General features: G+C 52.5%; 1 protein-coding gene across 6 annotated transcripts in view; it reads right to left on the reverse strand.

Annotated features, from left to right (window-relative positions):
- Nucleotides 1–8,517: 8,517 nt before the first annotated feature.
- The window catches only part of GRAMD1A (GRAM domain containing 1A), a 56,372-nt gene continuing 40,379 nt past the window's right edge, over nucleotides 8,518–24,510 (reverse strand). For 3 of the 6 annotated variants that reach the window (XM_053268081.1, XM_053268079.1, XM_053268082.1), the window contains 9 exons: nucleotides 24,200–24,343; nucleotides 22,767–22,891; nucleotides 21,001–21,143; nucleotides 20,352–20,455; nucleotides 18,809–18,994; nucleotides 16,895–16,982; nucleotides 12,390–12,497; nucleotides 10,809–10,929; nucleotides 8,518–10,214 (listed from right to left, as the gene is read on the reverse strand). In XM_053268081.1, the coding sequence (XP_053124056.1) occupies nucleotides 10,146–10,214; nucleotides 10,809–10,929; nucleotides 12,390–12,497; nucleotides 16,895–16,982; nucleotides 18,809–18,994; nucleotides 20,352–20,455; nucleotides 21,001–21,143; nucleotides 22,767–22,891; nucleotides 24,200–24,343 (1,088 nt within the window). In that variant the 3' untranslated portion in view covers nucleotides 8,518–10,145. Of the gene's footprint in view, nucleotides 10,215–10,808; nucleotides 10,930–12,389; nucleotides 15,697–16,894; nucleotides 16,983–18,808; nucleotides 18,995–19,532; nucleotides 19,654–20,351; nucleotides 20,456–21,000; nucleotides 21,144–22,766; nucleotides 22,892–24,199; nucleotides 24,344–24,510 lie in introns of those variants that run through there. The other 3 variants (XM_053268080.1, XR_008310835.1, XR_008310836.1) reach the window with 3 other exon arrangements.

Below are 24,510 nucleotides of genomic sequence, written 5' to 3' on the forward strand. Positions count from 1 at the left end.
CCCAGCGAGCGCGGGGAATGGCGGAGGGGACCCTTCCTCCTCCTCCTCCTCCTCTCCAAGAGGCGACCCTGCTTGGGAGGTGCCCCGGTGGCGATCTGGGGTCCTGCTTGCCGCGGGCCCCGCAAGCCTCCCCTCTCTCCACCCGGCAGCTCTCGGTCTCCCGCTAGGAAGGGGAAAACAGCTCCTCCCGGCCCCGCGAGGCGCGTCCTCCAGGCTACAAGGTGTCCCGACGGTATCCCGCTATTCCCAAGAGAGGGGGGGGGGGGGAGAGGCAGGTGGGTCTGTTGCTGCAGCCTCGTAGAGTCACTCGAGGTCCCCGATCCGGAGCGCAATCCGAATTCGCATCCTTTCTCGCTTTCTCTGCAGAGGGCAATGCCCCCTCCCCCCCGCCCAACCACTCCGCAGGCAGCGCAGCAGCGTCTCCGGCGCGCTCGAGGAGGAGCTATCCGCCCCCACGGGCAGGTGCTTGCCCGGGACTCCAGAGGACCGGCTCCATGGCTGCGGGAGCGCACCTCGGAAGCTGCCCGCCTCGCCCTTGGGGATGGAGTCGGATCGCGATCGGGAAGCCTCCTTCTGCCGCCGCTGGAGCGGCCTCGGCAGCGAGGAGGAGGACTCGCCTCGGGAGGGCTCTGCCTGGTGATGATGAGCCCGGCGGCGGCTTGCTGCAGAGGAGAGGGGCGGGGAGGAAAAACGGCTCGAGGCCGGCGGTGGGCGTGGGATCAGGCGTTCCCCGAGGAGGGCCCTCCCCTTCTCCGCCACCCGCGCCGCGCTGGCCGCTGCCCCTATCCCTTCCCCTTCTTCTCAGCCTTGCCCGGTGGCGGCGGGCGGCGCGCACTGCTGCGGCAGAGCCCGGGCCGGCGGCGGCGGCGGCAGGGGCTCAGGCTGGCTGGAGAGGGCGGTTGGGAAGGAATCAAAGCGTGCGCCACTCGGAGCGGGGGGAGGAGGAGGAGGAGGGCGCAGCGAAACTTGATGCATTGCAGCAGCGGCGGCGGCGGCGGCGCTGGGAGCCCGGGCACTGGGCAGAGACCGCGGGGGATGGGGAGGCGCAAGCCAGGCTCCTCTGCGCGGGGAAAGCGGGCGACGGGTGGGCCGGGCAGGGCGCAGCTCTCCCTCCCCTGATCGGGCGACAGGCGCGGGAGGCAGGGAAGAAGCCACCGGGGAGGGGGAGCAGCAGCAGGAGGGAGGGAGGATGCGTCACTCTCTGCAGTGGCTGCGGGCACCGAGCGAGCCCCGCAGCCCGTCCTGACTCGAGTCGTGCTCCCCATCCCTCCCCAGCGCTTTTTCAAGGCCCTCGTCCCGCCCACATGGCGCCCTCGCACCCCGTTTGCGCCTCGCCCCCCCCAACCCGCAGATCGGTCCCTTTAAAAAAGAAAAGGTGTTTGGAGGAGGTGCGGCGGGCTTTCCATACATCGCAGCCCGCATGGCTTCTTAGGAGTGCTGAATTGCATTTTGCACATGATCAGAGGCACTCTTGCCGTTCGTGTGAAGGTGCGGGGGGGGGGGCACGTGTGTCAAGTCCATACTTGACTGGGGATGCGGGGCCTCAACTCCGTGACAGAACATCTGCTGTGCATCCAGAAGGTCCGGGGTTCAATCTACCTGACATCTGCAGGTAGGGCTGCAGGAAATTCCTGCCTGGAGAGCCGCTGCCAGCCAGAGTAGACAACTCTGAGCTAGATGAACCAATAGTCTGACTCGGTAGACGGCAGCTTCCTGGGGTCCTAAACCAGAGGCTAGAAACAGAACCTGCCAGGAATCCCTGTTGAGATTAAATCCTTGACCTTCTCATGTTTGCTGTCCCTTCCCTAGGGAGGGCTGGAGTTCAGCATCTCCAAGATAGGGCTGAGAAAGATTCCTGCCTGCAACCTTGGAGAAGCCGCTGCCAGTCTGTGAAGACAATCCTGAGCTAGATAGATATTCAGTTTTGTTTTTTTCATTCTAACACTAGCCCAGAATCGAGGTCATATATAGGGCATATTATGTGTTTCCTTTTTCCCTCCAGTTCTGCTAAAAGAGGGGTTCCAGGAGTGTTGAAACTGTGTAGTTTCCTCCTTTCAGGACAGGAAAATGAGAGGTATGAACTATAATCTTGGGTGTGTGTGTGTTAATTTGTTTGTTTGTTTATTTATTTATTTGATTTCTATACCACCCTTTCAAAAAATGGTTCAGGGCAGTTTACAGAGGGAAATAATAAATAAAATAATAAATAAATAAGATGGAACCCTGTCCCTGAAGGGCTCACAATCTAAAAAGAGACACAAGATAGACACCAGCCACAGTCACTGGAGGTACTGGGCTGGGGGTGGAGAGGGCCAGTTACTCTCCCCCTGCCAAATCAAGAGAATCACCATGTTAAAAGGTGCCTCTTTGCCAAGTTAGCAGGGGTAAGTGACACCTGCAGACAGCAGCTAAAGTAAAGTTGTGCCCCACAGAGCCCTGTGGTTGTCTTTGGCAGAATCCAGGAGGGGTTGACCATTGCCTCCTCCCGCACAGTCTGAGATGATGATGCCTTTCAGCATCTTCCTATATCGCTGCTGCCCGATATAGGTGTTTCTGGGGAAACATACCAGCGGGGATTTGAACCGGCAACCTCTTGCTCTCTAGGCAAGTTCCTTCCCCGCTGCGCCATTTGGTGGCTAGACAGCAGCTACTCAGGATCAATAAAGGAAGTTTTCAGCACCAGCCATCAGCTCTCCCCTTCATTGCCTGTTTGTCCTTCAAACAGTTCCTCTGCCTTGAGGGGTCCTCCTTATAGCCTTATTTCAAGGTCCCTAAAATTGTCGTTGCCTTTTGCTGGGCTAATGTGTTTCCCTGCAGATGCGCAGTGAGGCTATCCCCTCCCTCTCTTCTCCTGTCTCCAGGATCAGCCTCCACTCTCTCTCCTCTGCCCCATTGATAGCCTCCATTGGAGCATTTAGGACGCTCCTTTCTCACGGCTTAGAGGAGCCATAAGTGCTGTTGGAAGTCAAAGGGTTTGCCATTGCTTCCGGCAACACAGAGCTAAAACGCAAGATGCGAGCTGGAAAAAGCTCCCCGTTCAAGATCCAGCTTGGCCATGAATTCACCATTGCTGCTGGACGCCCCCTATGGAAAAACGAACACATATGGGGCAGTGTTCCCTCTAAGGTGTGTGCATGTGCACGCCCTCACACATTTTTTGATGTCTGCTCTGTTAATTTTAGATCCTGCTCAGGCTGAATCAGGAAGGCCTCACTCTGAATGGAGGTGCACACACACACTGCCTTGATATTGCCACCCAGAACAAAACTCATTCCTCACAGAGATGGGAAAAAAACCTTATTGGTGAGGGGCCAGAGGCCTCCAGTTCTCCTGTAAAACTTTCACATTGTCAGCTGTGGAGCTGGTCTTGCGATAGCAAGCACAAATTGACTTCTTTGCTAAGCAGGATCCACCCTGGTTTGCATTTGAATGGGAGGCTACATGTGCGAGCACTGTACAGTATTCCCCTTAGGGGATGGGGCCGCTCTGGCAAGAGCACCTGCCTGCTTGCATGAAGAAGGTTCCAAGTTCCCTCCCTGGCAGCATCTCCAGGATAGGGCTGCGACTCCTGCCTTCAACCTTGGAGAAGCCGCTGCCAGTCTGGGTAGACAATACTGAGCTAGATGGACCAAAGTTCTGACTCGGTATATGGCAGCTTCCTATGTACCATTTCAGGCCATAGGCATGGACACTGCAGGAGCATTCATCTGCATATGTACATCGGGGCTGGTTACCTTGAGCCTTTCCCACATATTTACACTTTCTATCCTGTCCCTCCTCACTAACGACGCAGCTCAGAACTGAAAGGAGGAAGAGAGAGATACATGTAGAAATGAAGCTGCTATATATGGCAACTTTTGGTCCGTCTCGCTCAGTATCATCTACACTGGGCTTGGGGTGATGGGAGTTGTAGCCCAAATACATCTGAGGACCCAATGTAGACACATCCAGTTTACACTGACTGGCAGCAGCAATCCGGGTTTTTTCAACCCCGGAGTTTTCCCAGCCCTACCTGGAGATGCTGCCAGTGCCAGGGATTGAAACTGGGACCTTCGGCATTCAAGGCAGGCACTGCACCAGCACCACTAAGCTACAGCCCTTCAGGGGGGAAATGAACACAAGATGCTGCCTGTCATGGGTCCACCTGACACAGTACACTGACTGGCAGCAACTCGCCAGGTTTCCAACCCAGGCCTTCCGCGGCCCTACCTGGAGATGCTGCCAGGGACGGAACCTGGGCCTTTCGGCATGCCAAAGCAGGTGCTCTTCCATTGAAATGATAGCAGCGGAGTTGGCAGGGAAGGATATCTGTGTGTCAGCGCTGTAATATAGATCGCGATCTCCTTTCCCTCCTGCGCCCCTCCCTGGAGCTTCCCATTGGCTGATCTGCTCCGCCAGACACAGAAGGGGCCTTGACTCTGCTCCCAGTGAGTGACAAATCTCACATCCCCAAGAAGGGAGCTGGAGAAGCCGAATCCCGTAGCCAGTGGAGGTTGAAGGGAGCCGCATGCAGCCGCCGGTGGGGACCAGGAGGCCCTCAAAGCTCAAAAAAGCATTTAATGATGTCTCTCGTCACATGATTCCCTCTATCATTTACTGAGGTCAACCAGACAGAGGGGAAAGGAGGTGCCCAGCCTGTGGGGTGGAAGCTCAGAGCCAGCGTGGTGTAGTGGTTAGAGTGCCGGACTAGGACCGGGGAGACCCGAGTTCCAATCCCCATTCAGCCATGAGACTTGCTGGGTGACTCTGGGCCAGTCACTTCTCTCTCAGCCTAACCTACTTCACAGGGTTGTTGTGATAGAGAAACTCAAGTATGTAGTTCTGGGCTCCTTGGAGGAAGAGCAGGATATAAATGTAGTAATAATAATAACAACAAAAATTTGGAGAAGGCAGGGTGTTGGGACACTCCATGTCCTTTGATTTGCCCTTCATTATGGCCTCCATGTCAGAAGTGGGCCAGGCCTACATTTGACCTAGAAGGGAGAAAGGGGTCAATGCTGGACCAGCAGAGAGGCCCAGGGTAGTGTTGGTCCAACGTTCTACCTTCAACGGACCTTGGACCTTTCCCACAGCTTTGTGTCTGCTGAGAAGCCTGAGCGTCGTAGAGGATTTGTGGGCACCTTCTGATCAGCATACCTGCTTGCCGCCTCGGTCTGTCACAGACCGGAAGTGTCGGTGCGAGCACGATGTGCATGTGCAGCGGACACTTCTGGTCCACGACATAACGGTAGGCAGGTAGGAGGTATGTTGCCGGGACCAATTTTAATGGCAGTGTCGGTCGGGGGGGGGGCAGAGACCCTCCCCAGTCCTTAAAGTTATCCCCACCACCACCTTCGAACCGGCAGTCAACGGTTCCGTGCACGTCCTGAGTGACTCAGGGCCTGGCCTGCAGATCCTTTGATGGAAAGCAAGCAGAACCTGCCAGGCATAAACTCAGCTGCTCATGCCCGGCTTCAGTGGCCTTTGAAAGTTGCAACACCCTTGCTGACGTGCCCCCCTGCCTACTAAAGGTAAAGTTGTGCCCTCAAATCGGTGTCGACTCCTGGCAACCACAGAGCCCTGTGGTGGTCTTCGGTAGAATACAGGAGGGGTTGACCATTGCCGCCTCCCGTGCAGTATGAGATGATGCCTTTCAGCATCTTCCTGTATTGCTGCTGCCTGATATAGGTGTACCAGCGGGGATCCGAACCGGCAACTTCTTGCTGGATTGTCAAGCATTTCCCTGCTGAGCCATTAAGTGGCTTCCTAGTGATCAGTTAAAGCAGATCCAGAGGTGCTGGGAACACAGGAAAGCAGCCTCTATAAATGGAGAGGGTGTGATTTGGAGCTCCTGATTGCTACTCTAGGATTGCATCCTAGTTGCCTTGGCTTAGCTCCAGCTTTGAAGTTGAAAAAGAGGCACTTTTTAAATGTGATTATTTTTATTGAGCAGGGGGAGAGCAACTGGCCCTATCCACCCCCAGCACAGTAGCTCCACTGACTATGGCTGGTGTCTATCTTGTGTTTCTTTTTAGATTATGAGCCCTTTGGGGACAGGGATCCAACTTATTTGTTTGTTATTTCTCTATGTAAACCGCTTTGGAAACGTTTGTTGAAAAGCGGTATATAAATATTTGTTGTTGTTGTGTAGGGAACCGGTTCTGTTCACTCCTTTTTAGTGTTCCTGTTTCCCGCCCACTGGCAGCATCTGTCTCAACACAACTATGTCAGGTGGTGGAAACTGACATAGGACTGGTCAAAGAGTTAGGGATTTCTGGAAATTGGTTTTTATAGAGATGGTGAAAATCGCTGACTAACAGATTCGGCCAGATCCCCTCTTGGCAGTTAGGAGAGTTAGAGGCACTAACATCTAAGGTTTTACTGCCCTTTATGTTGATAGCAGCTAAATTGATCATAGCCAAAAACTGGAAAGAGAGAGTGCAACTGGGGATGTGGTGATGGCCACCAGTCTGGATGGTTTTAAAAGGGGCTTAGACAGATTCATGGAGGACAGGTCTATCAGTGGCTACTAGTCTGCTGGCTGTGGGCCACCTCCAGCCTCAGAGGCAAGATGCCTCTCGATACCAGTTGCAGGGGAGCAACAGCAGGAGAGAGGGCATGCCCTCACCACTTGCCTGTGGGCTTCCTAGAGGCATCTGGCTGTTCTTACGGGAACATCTTCCTTATGAGGTTAGGCTACAGCATCTGGGGCTCTTTACTTTGGAAAGGAGATGACTAAGGGGAGACATCAAGGTGTATAAAATTATGTATGGAGAGAGTGGATAGGAAAAAAATGTTCCTCCCCCTCTCACAATGCTAGAACCAGGGGTCACCCCTTGAAACTGAAGGTCAGGGAATTTAGGACCAACAAGAGGAAGTACTTTCCCACACAGCGCAGAATTGTTCTGTGGAATTCTCTGCCACGGGATGTGGTGATGGCCAGTAGCTTGGGTGCCTTTAAAAGGGGCTTTGGCAAATTCCTGGAGGACAGGTTTCTCCATGGCTACTAGTCTGGTGGCTGTGGACCATCTCCAGCCTCGGAGGCATGATGTCTCTTAATACCAGTTGCAGGGGAGCAACCGCAGGAGAGGGGGCATGCCCTCACCTCTGGCCCGTGGGCTTCTCAGAGGCATCTGGTGGGCCACTGTGTGAAGCAGGATGCTGGACTAGATGGGCCTTGGGCCTGATCCAACCGGTCTGTTCTTATGTTCTCACCCCTGCCAAAATCTGAAGATACCACCTTGCCAATGTCCTCCAAGTTGCAAGTCTCTCAGGACCCTGCAGAATCGGGCAACACCAAAGCTTGCCTATGGAAAATAGAGCTGCTCTTGCAGTAAAAGGTAAAGTGTGCCATCAAGTTGATTTCGATTCCTGGCACCCACAGAGCCCTGTGGTTGTCTTTGGTAGAAGACAGAGGGCTGTCTTTGGTGGAATACAGGCATGGATGGGGTTACACCCCCCCTGAAAGACCAGGTTCACAGCTTGGGGGTGCTTCCGGACCCAACGCTGTCCTTGGAGTCTCAGCTGTTAAGCCAGCTACGACCCTACTTGGAGGAGTCGGACCCGGTCAGTCGCTCATGCACAGGTAACATCCAGATTGGATTACTGCAATGCGCTCTACATGGGGCTTCACCTGGTCCAGAATCTTGCTGCAAGGATGCTCATGGGTGCTAGTCTCTGATCAAGTATTACACTCATCCAGCTTCACTGCCTGCCAGTTTGCTCCTGGGCTTGATTCAAAACTGCTGCTTTTGACCTTTAAAGCCCCACACTGCTTGGGACTGGGGTATCTGTCAGACTGCATTCACCCTCACAAATCTGCCAGGGCCCTTTGCTCATCATCTTGAGCTCTGCTCACAGCCTCGCCATTGACTGAGATTTGGTTGGCAGGGACAGGAGGCAGGGCCTTTTCAGTTATGGCCCCTCGGCTCGAGAATCCCCCGCCTCCCCGAAGAGCTTCTCGATGCTCCCTCCCTTCGCTTTTTAAAAAAATATCTTAAAATCCAGCTGTCCAGAGAGGCTTTTTAACATGTTTTATTACAGCCTGCTGGGTTTTTAATCTTAATTGTGTCCATTGTAATTGCTTTTATCCTACGTTGCATGTTTTATTGTGTTAAAATTTTATACCGCTTTTATTGTTGTGAGCCTCCCTGAGCCGTATTGTACTGGAGGGGAGGGATATAATAATTTATATATTAATATTAATAATAAGTATTACTGCAGATGTTTCTTTAAAGGAGGGGCTTAGCCAAAGGAAGGGGAGAGACAGGTGATGCTAAGTGGGCACGGTGAAAGGACGGGGCAGCAGTTCATGGTGGAGCATCTGCTTGGCATGCAGAAGGTCCCAAGTTCAATCCCTGGCGGCATCTCCAGGTACGGCTGGGAAAGACGCCTTCCCAAAACCGCAGAGCGCTGCTGCCAGTCCGTGCAGACAATCCTGAGCCAGATGAACCAAAGGTCTGACTCGGCATAAGGCAGTCCCCTATGTTCACTCTCACCGTTTTTGTCACGCAACACATCTATACACAAAGGGACACATTCCGCTCCACGGTCTTTATTCAGCTCCCTAATAAATAAACCCCAGCACCACTGTGGAACTTTGAACACACAGGATCATTAACACTGAACACAGCTACAAAACTGGGGGGGTGGGGTGTCTGAGCCCCCACCCCAACATTAACGGGAGCGGGGAAGGGAGAACGGGGGGTCGGGGGTCAGAAACCTGGGTCTCCACAGTTCTCGGGGGCAGAGGACATACACACACCCCTCCCCAGGAGGGGGCAGATTTCAGGACGGGAAACCCCCCCAGACAGGCAGTATCGGAAGGGGCATGCAGACCCAGACTGGCAGTGAAACCTCATCTTCAACGGTACAGCTAGGCTTCGGGGCGGGGAGGCGGGGTGGGAGCCCACCGTTGCCTAGGAGACAAGTACGAGACGAGTCTGGCATTAGGCCAAGGATGCTGCTGGGCGGCGGTGGGGGGGGGGGGGGTTTGCAAGGCTCACGACATCCGAGCAAAAAAAATAATTTTAAAAAATAATAAAAATAAAACCCACGAGCTCTGACTCCTAGGGCCACCCCCCCGCCCCCCATTCCACACTCAGGGCAGATCTGGATATGGGCTTCTCAAACATCCAGCCATTCTGTGGCAGCTTTGAAGCAAAGGGAGTTAAGGGGGGCAGCACCTGTCTTCCCAAGACCTAGCCTCACTGGCGCCCCCTACAGCATTTATTTCATGCCTACAACCAAACTGCTCCAGCTGACGGGTACGCCCCACCCAACTGCTTCTCCCTCTGCCTTTGAATCCATGGCCTCGATCGATCCCTAGACTGCTTTCCATGCTGGAAGAGGAACGCAGAACCCATTCCCCCCTATCCAAGTGGGGGAATGCGGGAGGGAATGCGATTTCGCCAGGAAAAATGGGATTAAAATCATCGTCACCCTTTCCCCTTCTGTTGGAGGCATCGTTGTTGATGAGATCCCTTTAACAAAATATTCGGGCCTGCAGAGGATGGAAATAAAAGAGGGGGCAGAGAAGGGGCCCGTTGAGGCCTCTGGTTTCCTTTCGAAGAGTCCCAACCACCAGCATATATGTGCGGCAGGGAGAGAATCGTAGGTCTTTCGCTGTCCTCCACACGGAGGGAAATCACACCTGTCCCCGCTGATGGGTAACGTCTCAATGCAAGAGGCTGGACGAAAGGACCAGATTGCGCCCCCCTAAATCCTTCCCCCCCGGGAACAAAAGCTGGAAAGGAAAGGAGGATGCTGGGGTAGCAGAAAGTCAAAAGTCCTCTGGGGTCCTGTGAGGAATATAAATAGCACTTAAAAGGGGAGGGGATAGACTTCAGTTACTGCAGAGACCCTCAGAGAGAGGAAGAGAGAAGAGAGATGCTTCAGGCCAAAGGATACCTGAAGCAGGAAAGGGGTGCGGGGGCGGGGGGGGGTTTGAAGGAAAATCCATCGCTGTCAGTGGCACTCTTTAGGAGAAGGTCCAGGTGGTGATCTGGCAAGAAGTGTGGCATCGTCTCCCCCCACCCCAACCCCCACCCACAAGGTCTGGGTGCCACTGATCCAGCAGCAGTTTCGGAGGAGGGTCTGGGGTCTTCTCCCAAACACCCAGCAATGTCCTCGAGAGAGAGAGAGAGAGAAAGAGAGTCGTGGTGGTCTCACTCTGGCTCCAGCGGGGGCTCAGCCACCGTGATGCCTTGATGCAACTTCTCGAGGGAGATTTTCATCTGGGGGACAGAAAGCAAATGTTATTTCCCAGAAGCAATTCAAAGGGCTGGCATGAACAACAAGGAACCACGCCAGAGCCTGATGTACTCAGTTCAACATTCGTAGACTCCTAGCTTTCCCTTTATTAAATAAATAAAGGGAAAGCATGTTTCGAGGCCTGGCCAACACACGACAGTTCCTTAGTATGCTTGCTATTAATCCCTGAAAATTCAGCAAAGCGGCACTTTTAAAAGTGGTGATTATTTGATATGTAGCGGGGGTGGGGGTGGGCTGTCCCTTTCCAGCCCATCAAAGCATCTCTCCCAGTGACTGACAAAAGGAAGAACTTTTTTCAACCACACTTAATTAACCTATGGAGTTCTCTGCCACAAGATGTGGCAACAGCCACCAGCCTGAACGGCTTTAAGAAGGGCTTAGATGAATTCATGGAGGATAAATCTATCAATGGTTACCAGTCTGAAGGCTGCAGGCCACTGCCACATCCCTGTGTGAAACGGGATGCTGGGCCATGGGCTTGATCCAGCAGGGCTGTTCTTATGACCACAGAGCCATGGTTGTTTCAGAGGGCAAGTCCCACACGCTACAGGGCTCACCTCATCGAGAAGCTCTACAGAGGCCTTGAGGATCTGTTTCCACTTCTGCACCTCCACACTGTGGAAGCGCTTCTGCAGCTCCAGGATCTCTGCCCATTCAGACGCCGTCTGGGGTAGCTTTCTGCCAGGGGAGAGGGGTGGAGTACTCTTAGCTGGGGCTGGCAGGAAATGTGTCTCCTAGGCCGCACCTGTCAGCAGCTGCTGCATTCCCCAAGCTATACCAACTATTTCCTCTCCCGCTGCCCACCAAAGCCCTTGTGCAGGGGCGGCCCTTCCATGAGGCACGGCGAGGCAGTTGCCTCGGGCAGCAATTATTGGGGCTCCAGAAAGGTGGCAAGATGAACTTCTGTTTCCCATTTTTAAAGGAGGGGGCGTAAAGGGGGCAAATTACGACAAGAGGTTCTGATCCCTGTTCCCTCTAACAGGGATTCCCAGATGATGTTTACTATAGCTCCCAGCATCCCCTGCTGTAATGGCCTTTGGCTGGGGATTATGGGAGTTGTAGTCAACAACGTCTGGGAATCCCCATTAGAGGGAGCACTGGTTCTGATCATAATCGATGGAATTCTCTGCCACAGGATGTGATGATGGCCTCTGGCTTGGATGGCTTTAAGTGGGATGGCTTAGACAATTTCACAGAGGACAGGTCTATCAGTGGCTAGTAGTCCTGACCACTATAGGCCATGTCCGTATCCAGAAGCAGGATGCCTCCAAATACCAGTTGCAAGGGAGCAACAGCACGGCATGTCTTTACCTCCTGCCTGTGGGCTTCCCAGAAGCATCTAGAAGGCCACAGTGGGAAGCTGGGCGCTGGACTAGATAGGCCTTGGGCCTGATCCAGCAGGGCCGTTCTTATGGAGAAGGGTGCCCATAAGAAGGGCTGTATTTGGTACCCTGTCCCAGACCCTCAGACGCCTGGAGCCACCCCTGCCATCATGTTACCCAATGCAGAGGTGAATTTGCCCACTTTCCTTCTCACAGTAATTTGAGAACGTCAGCACTGTTTCCAGCATTTTTAATTTTAAGAAGAGAGCTGGTCTTGTGGTAGCCAGCAGGACTTGTCTCCTTAGCTAAGCAGGGTCCACTCTGGTTGCATATGAATGGGAGACTAGAAGTGTGAGGACTGTAAAATATTCCCCTTAAGGGATGGAGCCACTCTGGAGAGCAGAAGGTTCCAAGTTCCGTCCCTGGCATCTCCAATATAAGACGGATAGAGACTCCTGCCTGCAACCTTGGAGAAGCCACTGCCAGTCTGTGTAGACCAGAACTGCTCAACTTCGGCCCTCCTGCAAATGTTGGCCTACAACTCCCATATTCCCTAACTACTGGCCACTGTGGTTGGGGATTATGGGAGCTGTAGTCCCCAAACAGGTGGAGGGCTGAAGTTGAGCAGCTTTAGACAATACTGAGCTAGATGGACCAATGGTCTGACTCAGTATATGTGGCAGCTTCCTATGTTCCTAATTTTAACAAAATATGGGGCCAAAGCTCTATGTTTTGTGTCTGAAAAGTAGCAGACATCTCCAAAAATCCCACAAAACATCGCACACTCGCTTTCCTCCTGTCCTCCCAACTTCTCACCCGTTGGAGAGCGCGTAGGCCTGCCAGGATTCGAAGGTCCGGGCCGTGTGCTCCAGCGACCAGAGCCGGTAGAAGAGCATCATGTTGAGGATGACCAAGACCACCAGACTGTGGAGAGACAAATGGGTTGGAATTCGGAAAGAAAAGAGGCCACTCAGGCTTGGGTCTTGGTGACGTGGCAAACCAGCGTCTGAGCTGCTCAGGACACAGCTGTGGGCTCATCTATTTGAATGCCAGTGCAGTGTAGTGGTTACAATGTTGGGCAAGGATCAAGGAGACCCGAGTTCAAATCCCCTTTGAGCCATGAAACTCACTGGGTGATTCTGGGCCAGTCACTTTTCTCTCCACCTAACTTACCTCACAAGGTTGTTGTGAGGATAATCATAACTGTTTTACGCTGGGCCCCTTGGAGGAAGAATGGGATTAGAGGTGTGAAGGTGGGGTGGGGGAAACAATTTCCCCCCAGAAAAAATCTTGTGGTTTCCCCCAGTTTCTCCCCACCTTTTCCCTGGTTCTCCCCCAGTCCTTCACATCTCTAAGTGGGATATACATCTAGCAAATAAATAAGTGTTCCTCCATTTAAAAAAAAAAAAAAAAACACCCTTCCACACAGTAAACTAGCCTGTCAGAAGGATTCTGGCCCAGGCTTCTCCCTGACCTGTTTGCTTTCTGTATGGAGGGAACACTTCTTCTCCATTATGAACATACATATGAATAGAGGGCATGACCTGCCATATGTGTATTGACTGGCTGGTGCTGATGTCCGGCATCTCCCCCTGGAACATCAACACTCTTCCGAAAATGGTGACTGGCATCCTGACTAAATTCACTCGAGGAAGTCCCGTGGAAATCAAAAGGAAAAGTTTGGGACTTCCTTGAGTAAATTTAGTCAGGATGCCAGCATTTGGACAAAGTTACCCAGTCGCACAACTCGGCAGGCATTCTAAATGGTTTCAACAGGACGACTCAGAGGCAATTTAGTCTGGATGTCAGTCGGTGAGTGAGATCCAGACAAGTTAGTCTAGGTATAATTGTACACCGCCCAGAGCCTCTGGATGGGGTGGTTTGTAAACGTGATAGATAGATAGATAGATAGATAGATAGATAGATAGATAGATAGATAGATAGATAGATAGATAGACAGACAAGACGTGACATTAATGTTGATGGGATGTTGTCATGACTAATTTGATCTGGATCCTACCCATTGTTTTTAATAAAAGGAGAAAGGGGGGGGATTAATAAAAGACAAAAAACACAAGAATTAACGGGGATGGGGGAGGGATGATAATTGGTGGGGGGGACAGAGGGCGAGTTCACACTATTTAGCTTAAATCAGGGGTCCCCAGATGATGTTGGACTACAACTCTCATCATCCTTTTGGCCACTGTGGCTGGGGATGATGGGAGTTTGTTTATTTATTTACTTACTTACTTACCTACCTACCTACCTATTTAACACATTTCTAATTAAAAGCCTGGGTGAACAAATGCATCTTGACAGCCCTTTTAAAAGTTGTAAGAGATGGGGAGGCTCTTATTTCAGCAGGAAGTGTGTTCCAAAGCCTCGGGGCAGCAATGGAGAAGGCCTATCCCCGAGTAGCCACTGGTGGCAACTGCAGGTGAGCTGGTGGCAACTGCAGACGGACCTCTCCAGATGATCTCAGTGGGCGGTATGGTTCATAGCAAAGACGACATTCTCTTAAATACCCAGGGCCTAAGCTGTTTAGGGTTTTCTAGGTCATAACCAAAACCTTGTACTTTGCTGGAAACTTAGCGGCAGCCAGTATCGACCTTTTAAGAAAGGAGTGATATGGACTCTCCAAGATGACCCAGAGACCAACCTGACTGCCACATTCTTGACTAACTGCAGTTTCCGGACTGCGTACAAAGGCAGCCCCACACAGAACGCATTGCAGTAGTCAAGTCTGGAGGTGACCAGCAGATGTACTACTGTTCTGAGGTCATTTATCTCCAGAAACGGACGCAGCTGGCATATCAGCCGAAGCTGATAAAAGGCACCTCTGGCCACTGCCTCAACCTGGGACACCTGGGAGAGTTTTGTGTCCAGAAGCACCCCCAGAGGGCGTACCTGTTCCTTTTGGGGAAGTGTGACCCCATCCAGTTGTAGTCTAATAAAATCTGGGGACCCAATTTGAGAACCTCTGACTTAAATGTTAGCAAGCACCTCCCCTCTGCTACATAGGAAACGGCCTCGGGTGATAAGAGGCAACTATTATATGAGAAATCCTCCAGGTTAGCAGCTCCAGCTGGAATTCTAATACCGAGAACAAAGCACCGTGTTGCAGATGGAATAGGTGAACTCATCCTGAGCTGAAAGACAGGTACATACAGCCAGAGCTGAGCTGAGAATAGTCCACCATTTCACATAAGCATTAAAGTGGGCTCAGTGGTAGACCACCTGCGTTGCATGAAGGCCCCTAGCTTCAACCCCTGGCGTCTCCAAGTAGGGCTGGGGAAATCCTCTGTCTGAAGCCCTGGAGAAGCAACATAGATTATATTGAATAGATGGACTAATTGGCCTTATTCAGTCTAAGCCAGCTTTTTGGGGGGGGGGGGCGTGTCTGCATTCTGGGATTCTCAATTTTCTTTTTCTTAAGTTTCTAGCCCTTATGGGACTGAACATAGGCTTGAAAATGTGTAGGAAACCACAGGTAAAATCTCAGAAGCTGTAGGGGTGAGGGCAGAGTGGTTCGGAATTGGTCACCCAAGAGTCAAGGGCCTTGACTTTAGTGCGCTGCATAACCTTTTATACCTCCCCATAACTCTTGTGAGCAGACAAAATCTGGCCAGATAAAGAGCCATATATCTATTGGCATTGTTTAGACAAGCTCAGGACCTCGGTCTCGTTTTTAAAAACCTGGATTCCCACTTGCTTTTTAAAGTTTTTCTCTTCTTTCTAATGCAGAATACACCACAGCCTTGAGTATGGGACAACCACAGAGGGGAAACAGCAAGCAGAGCCGAGAGCAGGGGAAAGTGAAGGGTGACGGGAGTCGGGACCAGGGCAAAAGAACAAGAGGAGACCATAAAGATGATGAGGAGTGAGACAGCAGGTCAGGAAGCCAGGATAAAAGCCTTTGTGACCAGGACAGAGCGGGGCGGGGGGAGAAGAGGCAAGACGTGATCCGCAAATGTTTGAGGCAGGCAGGGAGGGAGGGGTCTGAGTCAAAGAGCACTGCCAACACAGCATGGGAGCTGGGTGAAGGGCAAAGTCCATAGGGCGCCAGAGGCTGTCGCGTGGTCAGCGGTGAAGGGACGTTCACATACAATACCTCACACAGATCCTGTGCAGAGGTAGGCAGAGGTGGAAGAAGGAAAGAAAGAGACGCGTGAAGCTTTGCTTGTGCCTCTGGCTCCGCCCACTCAACCACCCTGCACAAACGCGCACGGGGCCCTTCCCTCACCGCCTTCCTCCCCCACATCCTCTCCCGACTTTGAGATGAGCAGGGCGGCCAATTTTTATTTATTTATTTATTTATTTATTTTGCCGGATCGGTTCCTGTATCTTTTAACAGCTGCCTGTGATTCAGAAATGCAGCAGGGGAAGCAGGTTTCCCCTAACAACACAATCCGTGTGGATAAAAGGGCCATCGCTGAAGCCATGCCTCCTGCCCCCCAACCTCTAGGGCAGGGGTGGGCAAACGCGGCCCTCCGGCTCTTGACGAACTACAACTCCCATCTGCCCCAGCCACAATACATTCTAGGACAACATACCTGCGTCTTAACATCACAACATTCTCGCTGCCGTCGTCAGAGACCGCCGACAGTTGCTGCTTGCAATGTGGGGCAGGCAGAGAGACGCCCATGTTGTGACATCAGGAGGTGGTGATGTCGCGCCTTATATTGTGGCGCGGGAGTGGGAGTTAACTAGGCATTTGCTGTTTTTTCTTAATGCGGGGACTCTCAAACCTGAGCCCCCAGATTACACTGGGCTACAAATCCCATCATCCAGTGCCACTGCAGCTGGGGGGCGATGGGAGCTCTAGTCCAGAAACATCTAGGGGGCCACGCTTGGGAAGCCCTGCTTGAATGTATCATGCAGTTGGGCACTGCGGTGACGGAGAAAGGCACAAAAAGAGGGCCAACTAAAAAAATGGGCCTCCCCAGCACGGTTCCCTCTAACAGGGATTCCCAGATGTTGTGGACTACAACTCCCAGAATCCCCAAGCAAAAGCCACTGCAGCTGGGGATTCTGGGAGTTGTCGTCAACAACATCTGGGAATCCCCGTTAGAGGGAGCACCGGCCCTCCTACCCCTTTGCTCCTCACCTCCATGCTCCGCTCCTCCCTGCTTACCCCAGGAACCCCCATCTCTGAAAGACAGAGAACGCATCCTTCCTTCCCACTGGGGCCTGCCAGGGACGAGGCCAAGCACAGCCCCCTGGACTCTTCCTTGCCCCTACTCCTTCCCTCCAACTCACGGCAGGGTCTAGATCCGGCTCAAACACCCCCCACCCCACCCCATTCCAGCAGCACTGCTTACACCAGGCTGATGATGAGGATCACGTTGGAGAGGCTTTGGCCCTGTCCGTGCTCCGACAACTGTTCCGAGAGCCGCGAGGTCAGGCTGCCTGCAGTGGGGAAGAAGAGCCGGGGGTCAGGCTCTGCCGGAGGTCACGCTCTTAATGCACCCGAGAAGCCAGTCCAGCGGGGAGGGGAAAGCGGGGTGGTGGTGGTGCCGGACCCCGTGTCCCCTGTAACAGGGATTCCCAGATGTCGTCGACTACAACTCCCATAATCCCCAGCCAAAGGCCACTGCAGGTGGGGATGATGGGAGTTGGAGTCAACGACCTCTGGGAATCCCCGTTACAGGCAAAGAAAATGCGGGAGACGCAATCTAGCCGCTGTTCCCAGAAAGACATTTGCCTCTGAAGAGCATCTTGCTTGGAACGCACCAGACAAGACGGAATAAACCAATTATCAATGCAGCCAGCACAGTTGGGATGTCTTCTCCAACCCTCCTTTCGACTTCTTGGGGCTGCATCATCCCCACCTCATTCCTCTTCTTCTAATACCCCTGCTAATTTACCCCTTCTTCTAATACCCCTGCTAACTGGGCAAAGAGGCACCTTTTAATGTGGTGATTCTCTTTATTTAGCAGGGGGAGAGTAACTAGCCCTCTCCACCTCCAGCCCAGTACCGCCAGTGACTTAGATGCTGGTGTCTTATCTTATGTTTCTTTTTAGATTGTGAGCCCTTTGAGGACAGGGAGCCATCTTATTTATTTATTTGTTATTTCTCTGTGTAAACCACCCTGAGCCATTTTTGGAAGGGTGGTATAGAAATCAAATCAAATCAATCAATCAAGCTGGTTGGACCCCAGCTCACCTATCCTATGGTAGGTATTTGCCCAGGGTCGGCATCAGGGTTGGCACTGCAGGGCAGCTGCCAAGGGCCCGCTGGTGCTAACCCGACAGGGGGCCCCCGAGGTATTGCAATGTCCAAGGTGCAAAATGCTGCCTTGCCCCTGGTGGTGGCCAGGGCCAGCCCCCTTTCCAGACCAACCCTTGGCAAGCACATGGGGCACAGGGAGGAGGGATGCTTGCCAGCAGCCTTCTCTTCTTTTCTTTGCCTGAGCAAAGAGGCACCTTTTGAAGTGGGGATCTTCTTCTATTTAGCAGGGTGAGCAACTGGCCCTCTCCATCCCCAGCACAACATCCCTCCGGTGGCTGTTGTTGCTGTCTCTCTTATGTTTCTTTTTGGGTTTTTTTAAGATTGTGAGCAATTTGGGGACAGGGAGCCCTTTCATTTATTTATTTATATCTATGACCACCACTCTGGGAACTCTGGTCGAAAAGCCGTAGATAGATATTTGTCGTATTCGTATTCATTGTCTTCTTGCAAGCTTTGCAAGGGGTGTGAGGAGAGGCGCTCCCTGCAATGTTTGCGCGGGTCAGATGGGTCCCAAAAAGCTGCTCTGATGGTGGCAGCAGGGGTCCTCTTGCTGTCCTAGTGGCGCCCCAGAAATCTGCTGCCGGAGGCAAATGCCTCATCTTACCACACGAAAGGGCCGCCCCAACCCCTGAAGTGCTGCCGGTGGAGAGCAGCAGCCACCAACGGTGAGAACTGGGACCCCTGGGAGATGTGGGGGGCCTCCCCGCTCCGTGCCAGGTTCCTGCCACCTCAGCTCGCACATCTGTCCCTCCAAGTGCTGCAGCAGTGAGGACCAGCATTCCCTCTAGCAGAGATTCCCAGACGTTGTTGACCCACAACTCCCAGAATCTCCAAGCAAAAGTCACGGCAGCTGGGGATTCTGGGAGTTGTAGTCAACAACGCCTGGGAATCCCTGTTAAGACTGGTGAGGACTGGGCCTGCGAGCGAAGAGGAGGACCGGGGGCCCCCATCGAGAGCATATCACCGAGGACCCCACAAAGCCTGCCACCGGCTCTGAGCTGACCTGAGGCGTGGATGGTACGGGCTGTCCCCTCGCCTTCGGGTAGCGAGGGGATCGGGGCCTCGACGTGGGGGGCTCTCCAGCTCAGGGCACGTTTCCGGCGGCGCAGCCCAGACAAGAGCCCTCGGGGCTCCTTCCCGTGGCAGCTCTCCTCCAACAGACCCTTCTCCGCCTGCACCAGCGCCAGCTCTGCAAGAGACAAGACAGAGAAAGAGAGATGTAGGGCCGGGAGTGGGATCTCACAAGAGCAGGGGGGGCAGTCACTGTCTCAGTCATGCAAAGCCTCGAAAACACGTACTGCCTGGTCCCATCCTAGGGTCTCATGCCCAGGGTCCCACGACATGGCCTGAGGGCACACAATACCTAGAAACCAGCCATGCTCCACTTAGACCGCCCCCCCCCCACCCCCCGCTATAGATTATGAACCTAGAACAGGCCTGCTCAACTCTGGCCCGCCTGCAGGTGTTGTCCTACAACTCCCATAATCCCTGGCTATTGGCCACTGCTGCTGGGGATTATGGGAGTTGTAGTCCAAAAACAGCTGCGGGGGGTGGGCAAAGTTGAGCAGGCCTGACCTAGAACCATATTAGAGTTTTCCCTGACCTTTTGTATTGCCTCGGTCTGGTCAATGCCTGGAGGAGTGACCGCAGTGAAGCTTCCTGTAAGCCAACTTGAGTTCCGCAATGGGTGAAAAGTGGGATATACATATAACTAGAATGAAAGTCACCTTAAGTGGTGCAGCGGGGGAAATGCTTGACTAACGAGCAGAAGATTTCCGGTTCGAATCCCCACTGATACTAGATCGGGCAGCAGCGATATTGGAAGATGCTGAAAGGCATCATCTCATACTGTGTGGGAGAAGGCAATGGTCAACCCCTCCTGTATTCTACCAAAGAAAACCGCAGGGCTCTGCGGGCACTAGGAGTTGAAATCGACTTGACGGCACACTTTCCCTTTAGAGAAATAAATCCCATTGCAACGGTTTGGACATAAAGCGTGTGGCCAGCATCTGGGCATTAATTTTAAGTTTGTGCAGAGGCTTATTTTTTGGGCACATCATAACAGCAACAATTTCCTGGTGTTTTTTTTTTCTTATAATATTATGCTGTGCATTACTTCAGGTAAACAGCCAAGACCCAGAGCTATTCCCATTAATACTGTAATTCAGGGAACCTTAAATTTAGGGCCCCAGATGTGGTTGGACTACAGCTTCCATCATCCCCAACCACAAGAGACATTGTGGCAGGGGATGGTGGGAGTTGTAGTCCATCCCCACATGGGGACCCAGGTTGGCGCCCCGCTGCTGTAATCAGTTTCCTCATGGATGGGCAGTGTTCCCTGTAGCAGGAATGCCCAGATGTTGTTGACTACAACTCCCATCATCCCCAGCTGCAATGGCTTTTGGCTGGGGATGATGGAAGTTGCAGTCAACAGCGTCTAGGAATCCTTGTTCCAGGGAACACAGAAGACAGGGCAGGGGGAGATCCCAGCCCCTGAAAGCCTGGCAGGGGAGAAGCATCTTGGCTTCCCCTTCCCCTTCACTTACCCAAGTGCTGGAAATATTCCTCCACACCGCTCCAAGCGTTCTTCTCAATGAGTGCCTTCACCAGGTTCCAGGGCTGTTTCCGGTACCGGATCTCAGAAGAAACTCTGCAACACAGCCCAATTGCCCAGGGCAGGTCAGACCACGGTTTCCCAGCTTTCCCCAAAGGAAAAGAGAGTCAGCGTGGTGTAGTGGTTAGAGTGCTGGACTAGGACCGGGGAGACCCGAGTTCAAAAATCCCCATTCAGGCATGATGCTTGCTGGGTGACTCTGGGCCAGTCACTTCTCTCAGCCTAAGCTACTTCACAGGGTTGTTGTGAGGAGAAACCTAAGTATGTAGTACACCACTCTGGGCTCCTTGGAGGAAGAGCGGGATATAAAATGTAAAATAAATGAATGAATGAATGAATGAATGAATGAATGTCAAACCAATTGTGGTGCCCTCGGGGAGGTTGCTTAGCCAAAACTGGGCATTGTGTGAGATGAACAGGCTCCAGCCTACATGAACTCCCAACACAAGCCACTTCCGGGCTCATTTCTGGGCTCTGCTGCGGGAGATTCGAGCAAGAGACGCCCCCCAAAGAAAGAAAATGGTAGCCGGGCCGGGCCCTCGGCTTGCCTTCTGCTGGGGGAAGAGGTTCAGGAGCAGTACCTGAGGCGGGCCTTGCTCTTGGCCACGGCGGTGATGCAGTAGCGATGTGCGGTGTAGAAATAGTCCTGGTAAGGGATGCCCTGCGTGATCACTTCCGAATCGACCACACAGCCCCTGCTCTTGGAATTGGCATGGAACAGAGTCTGGAAGGAGCAGAGGAGGATGAAAGTGAGAATGAGGAGTTCTCCATTAACACGTTCGGCAGCTTACGACCTCTCTGCACCTTAGGCAGGGTGCCGAAACCTCCTATACTTCCTCTCTTTTTAAAAAACAGGGAGGGGGGCCATCTTGTCGTCTTGCTTGTGGCCCAAGAATCTGTGCATGAAGTGATAGCTTCACCTCGCCCCAGCGAAGGGCCGTCCCTCGAGAAGGATGGTGACGTTGAGTCACCCCTGATAACTAAGCAAAGAGGCATCTTTCAAAGTGGGTGGGGGGGGGGGGGGCAACTGGCCCTATCCAGTCCCAGCACAGCATCCCTCCAGTGGCTGTTGCTGGTGTCTGCCTTATGTTTCTTTTTAGCGTGTGAGACCTTTGGGGACAGGGAGCCATCTTCTTGATGCTTTATTTATTTTTCTATGTAAACTGCTTTGAGAACTTTGTTTGGCGAGCGGTATATAAATATTATAGTATTTATATATACCGTTTGTCAACAACCCGTCCTCAAAGTGGCTTACATAGCAAAAAGAATGAGGAAATGGTTTCATACCCCCAAAAGCCTCACAATCGAAAAAGGAAACCAAGGAGGCCACCAGAAACAGCCACTAGAGTCTTTGGCCATTGCGGCTGGGGATGATGGGAATTGCAGTCCAATAGCATCTAGGAACCCAAGATTGAGAGCCCTGGCTCTAGAGAAGGGGTGGGCAAACTTGGCCCTCTCCAACTGTTGCAGAACTACAACTCCCATCATCCCCAGCCACCCTAAATTGTGGCCGGGGATGATGGGAGTTGTATTTCAGCAACAGCTGGAGGGCCAAGGCTGCTCAACCCTGCTCTAGAGCAGGGCTGCTCAACTATGGCCCTACTGCAGATGTTGGCCTACAAATCTTATAATCCCTGGTTATTGGCCACTGTGGCTGGGGCTTAGTCCAAAAACAGCTGGAGGGCTGGAGTTGAGCAGCTCTACTCTAGAGAAACACGAGGGTAGGATGAACAAGGACCGTTGCTAACCACCCACTAAAGGTAAGGGAGCCACCACTTCAAGAGATGCCTCCTCTTTCTTGCAGATGCCCATGATCCACCAGTTCCAAGGAAGCAGCTGCAGAACCACCATTCTTGGTCATAAGAACATAAGAACAGCCCAGCTGGATCAGGCCCAAGGCCCATCTAGTCCAGCATCCTGCTTCACACAGTGGCCCACCAGATGCTGCTGGAAGCCTACAGGCAGGAGTTGAGGGCGTGCCCTCAACTCCTGCTGTTACTCCCCTGCAACTGGTACTCAGAGGCACCCTGTCTCTGAGGCTGGAGGTGGCCTACAGCCCTCCAACTAGCAGCCAATGATAGACCTCTCCTCCATGAAGTCATGCAAACCCCTCTTAAAGCCATCCAGGTTGTTGGCGGTCACCACATCTTGTGGCAGAGAATTCCACAAGCGGATTATGTGTTGTGTGAAAAAGTACTTCCGTTTGTTGGTCCTAGATTTCCTGGCCATCAATTTCATGGGATGAACCCCTGATTCTAGTCCAACCAGCTCTCAGCAGAAGAAGGCTCCTCCTCCCCATAACCGGCCTCCAGCCCCCATCTTGTATAAAAGGGTCCCCGTCACACACCCGCACCTGGGTCTCCACCACCGCTGCAGCCTTCGGGCCCAGAGGGTTGCTGATCGGGATGGTGTAGGAGATCACACGGCTCTGGTGGCACTTGTTGTCACCGTTCCACGAGGTCAGCGTCACATCTGGAAGGGAAGGAGGACGTGTTCAGAAAAAGATCCCACAGCTCTTAGGCAGTGCTGGTTTTCCTCTTCTTTTTTTAAGTACTGCCACCTGCCCTGTGTTCTCGGGATGTGACCAATTAGAAGTCTGAAACCAGTAAGGAATCTCATGCTCTCTGAGCGCCGAGCAAAACCAACCAGTTGCCCTTGTTCACACATGCACATCCACTGCTTGATAGCCTGCATGTGTGAACACATCATCAGAGAAAGGTTTAACATCACCTCAGGACACGGGTCACCCCACATCATATGGGAGTTGTATGTCTCCAACAGAGTTCCTTGTAACACGGATTCTTTCTTTCTTTCTTAATTAATTAATTAATTATCAACCCCTCCAGGACACCACCGCTCGGAGTAGCTTACGTCGTTAATAAAACAGATACAATTTAGAATAAAAACATCACCTCAGGACACGGGTCACCCCACATCATATGGGAGGTGTATGTCTCCAACAGAGTTCCTTGTAACACGGATTCTTTCTTTCTTTCTTTCTTAATTAATTAATTAATTATCAACCCCTCCAGGACACCACCGCTCGGAGTAGCTTACGTCGTTAATAAAACAGATACAATTTAGAATAAAAATTTCAAAACGTAGAAGACCAGGCTAAAAACCCGAGCCAAAGGCCATTGTAGCTGGAGGTGATGGGAGTTGTAGTCAACGACATCTGGGAATCCATTACAAGGAACATTGGTCTCCAGATCACTATGGGAGATTGCTTGTAACAATTGCTGGCCACATGGGAAACACTCACACACACTTGAAAAGAACCCTCTACGTGGAAAGGAGAAGTTGCCCGGTACCAATCAGACCACTGGTCCATCTAGCTCAGTATTGTCTTCACAGACTGGCAGCAGCTTCTCCAAGGTTTCAGGTGAGGCTCCTTCCCAGCTCTACTTGGAGACGCTGCCAGGGACTGAACCCGGGACCTTCTACATACAAAGCAGACGCTAAAGCCCCATCTCCTAGTCACGTGGCAAGTGGCTCTGTCTAACAGCATGACACAGACTATTCCAAGCAGTTTCCATAGAGAGGCCACAAAGCACAGGCTGGTTCTGATGCAGATCTCAGCCTGCAGAAACCAAAAACATGTGCAGATTGAGCTGAGGGGGCCGGGCGTCAAACATCAGCAGACCGATTTTGTCCTAGATGACGGAGATCAACAGAAATCACGGTTTCTTCCACAACTTCCCCTTGGCAAACCCTCCTCTCAAATAGCCCTCCCTCCCCAGCTCCTGATGGGGAAGCCACTTCCCCAAAACCCCTCCTCACCTGTGAACTTGCGCTGGCCGAAAAAGCCATGAATGAACGGGGAGTCACTGAAGAGCATCTGCTGCAGCCTCTCGGCGCCAACGTGATAAACGGTGTTAATGAGCAATCGCCCCGGCAGGTCTGAGAAGAAGGCGTCCACCTCAGCTGGGGAGGGAAAGGGAAGACAGATGGTTGAGGTGCAGGGCGCTTGCGTTTGGGGCCGAGATGTGGGGCGGGAGGAGGGATTTCCCCCTTAGCATGTATACTGGTAAGCATTGTGTTCAATGGCAGGCAGATACGGGTACAGTGTACAGGTCCAATGGCAAAGCAGA

This window comes from Hemicordylus capensis, chromosome 7 (genome assembly GCF_027244095.1).
Source record: "Hemicordylus capensis ecotype Gifberg chromosome 7, rHemCap1.1.pri, whole genome shotgun sequence".
NCBI lineage: Eukaryota > Metazoa > Chordata > Lepidosauria > Squamata > Cordylidae > Hemicordylus > Hemicordylus capensis.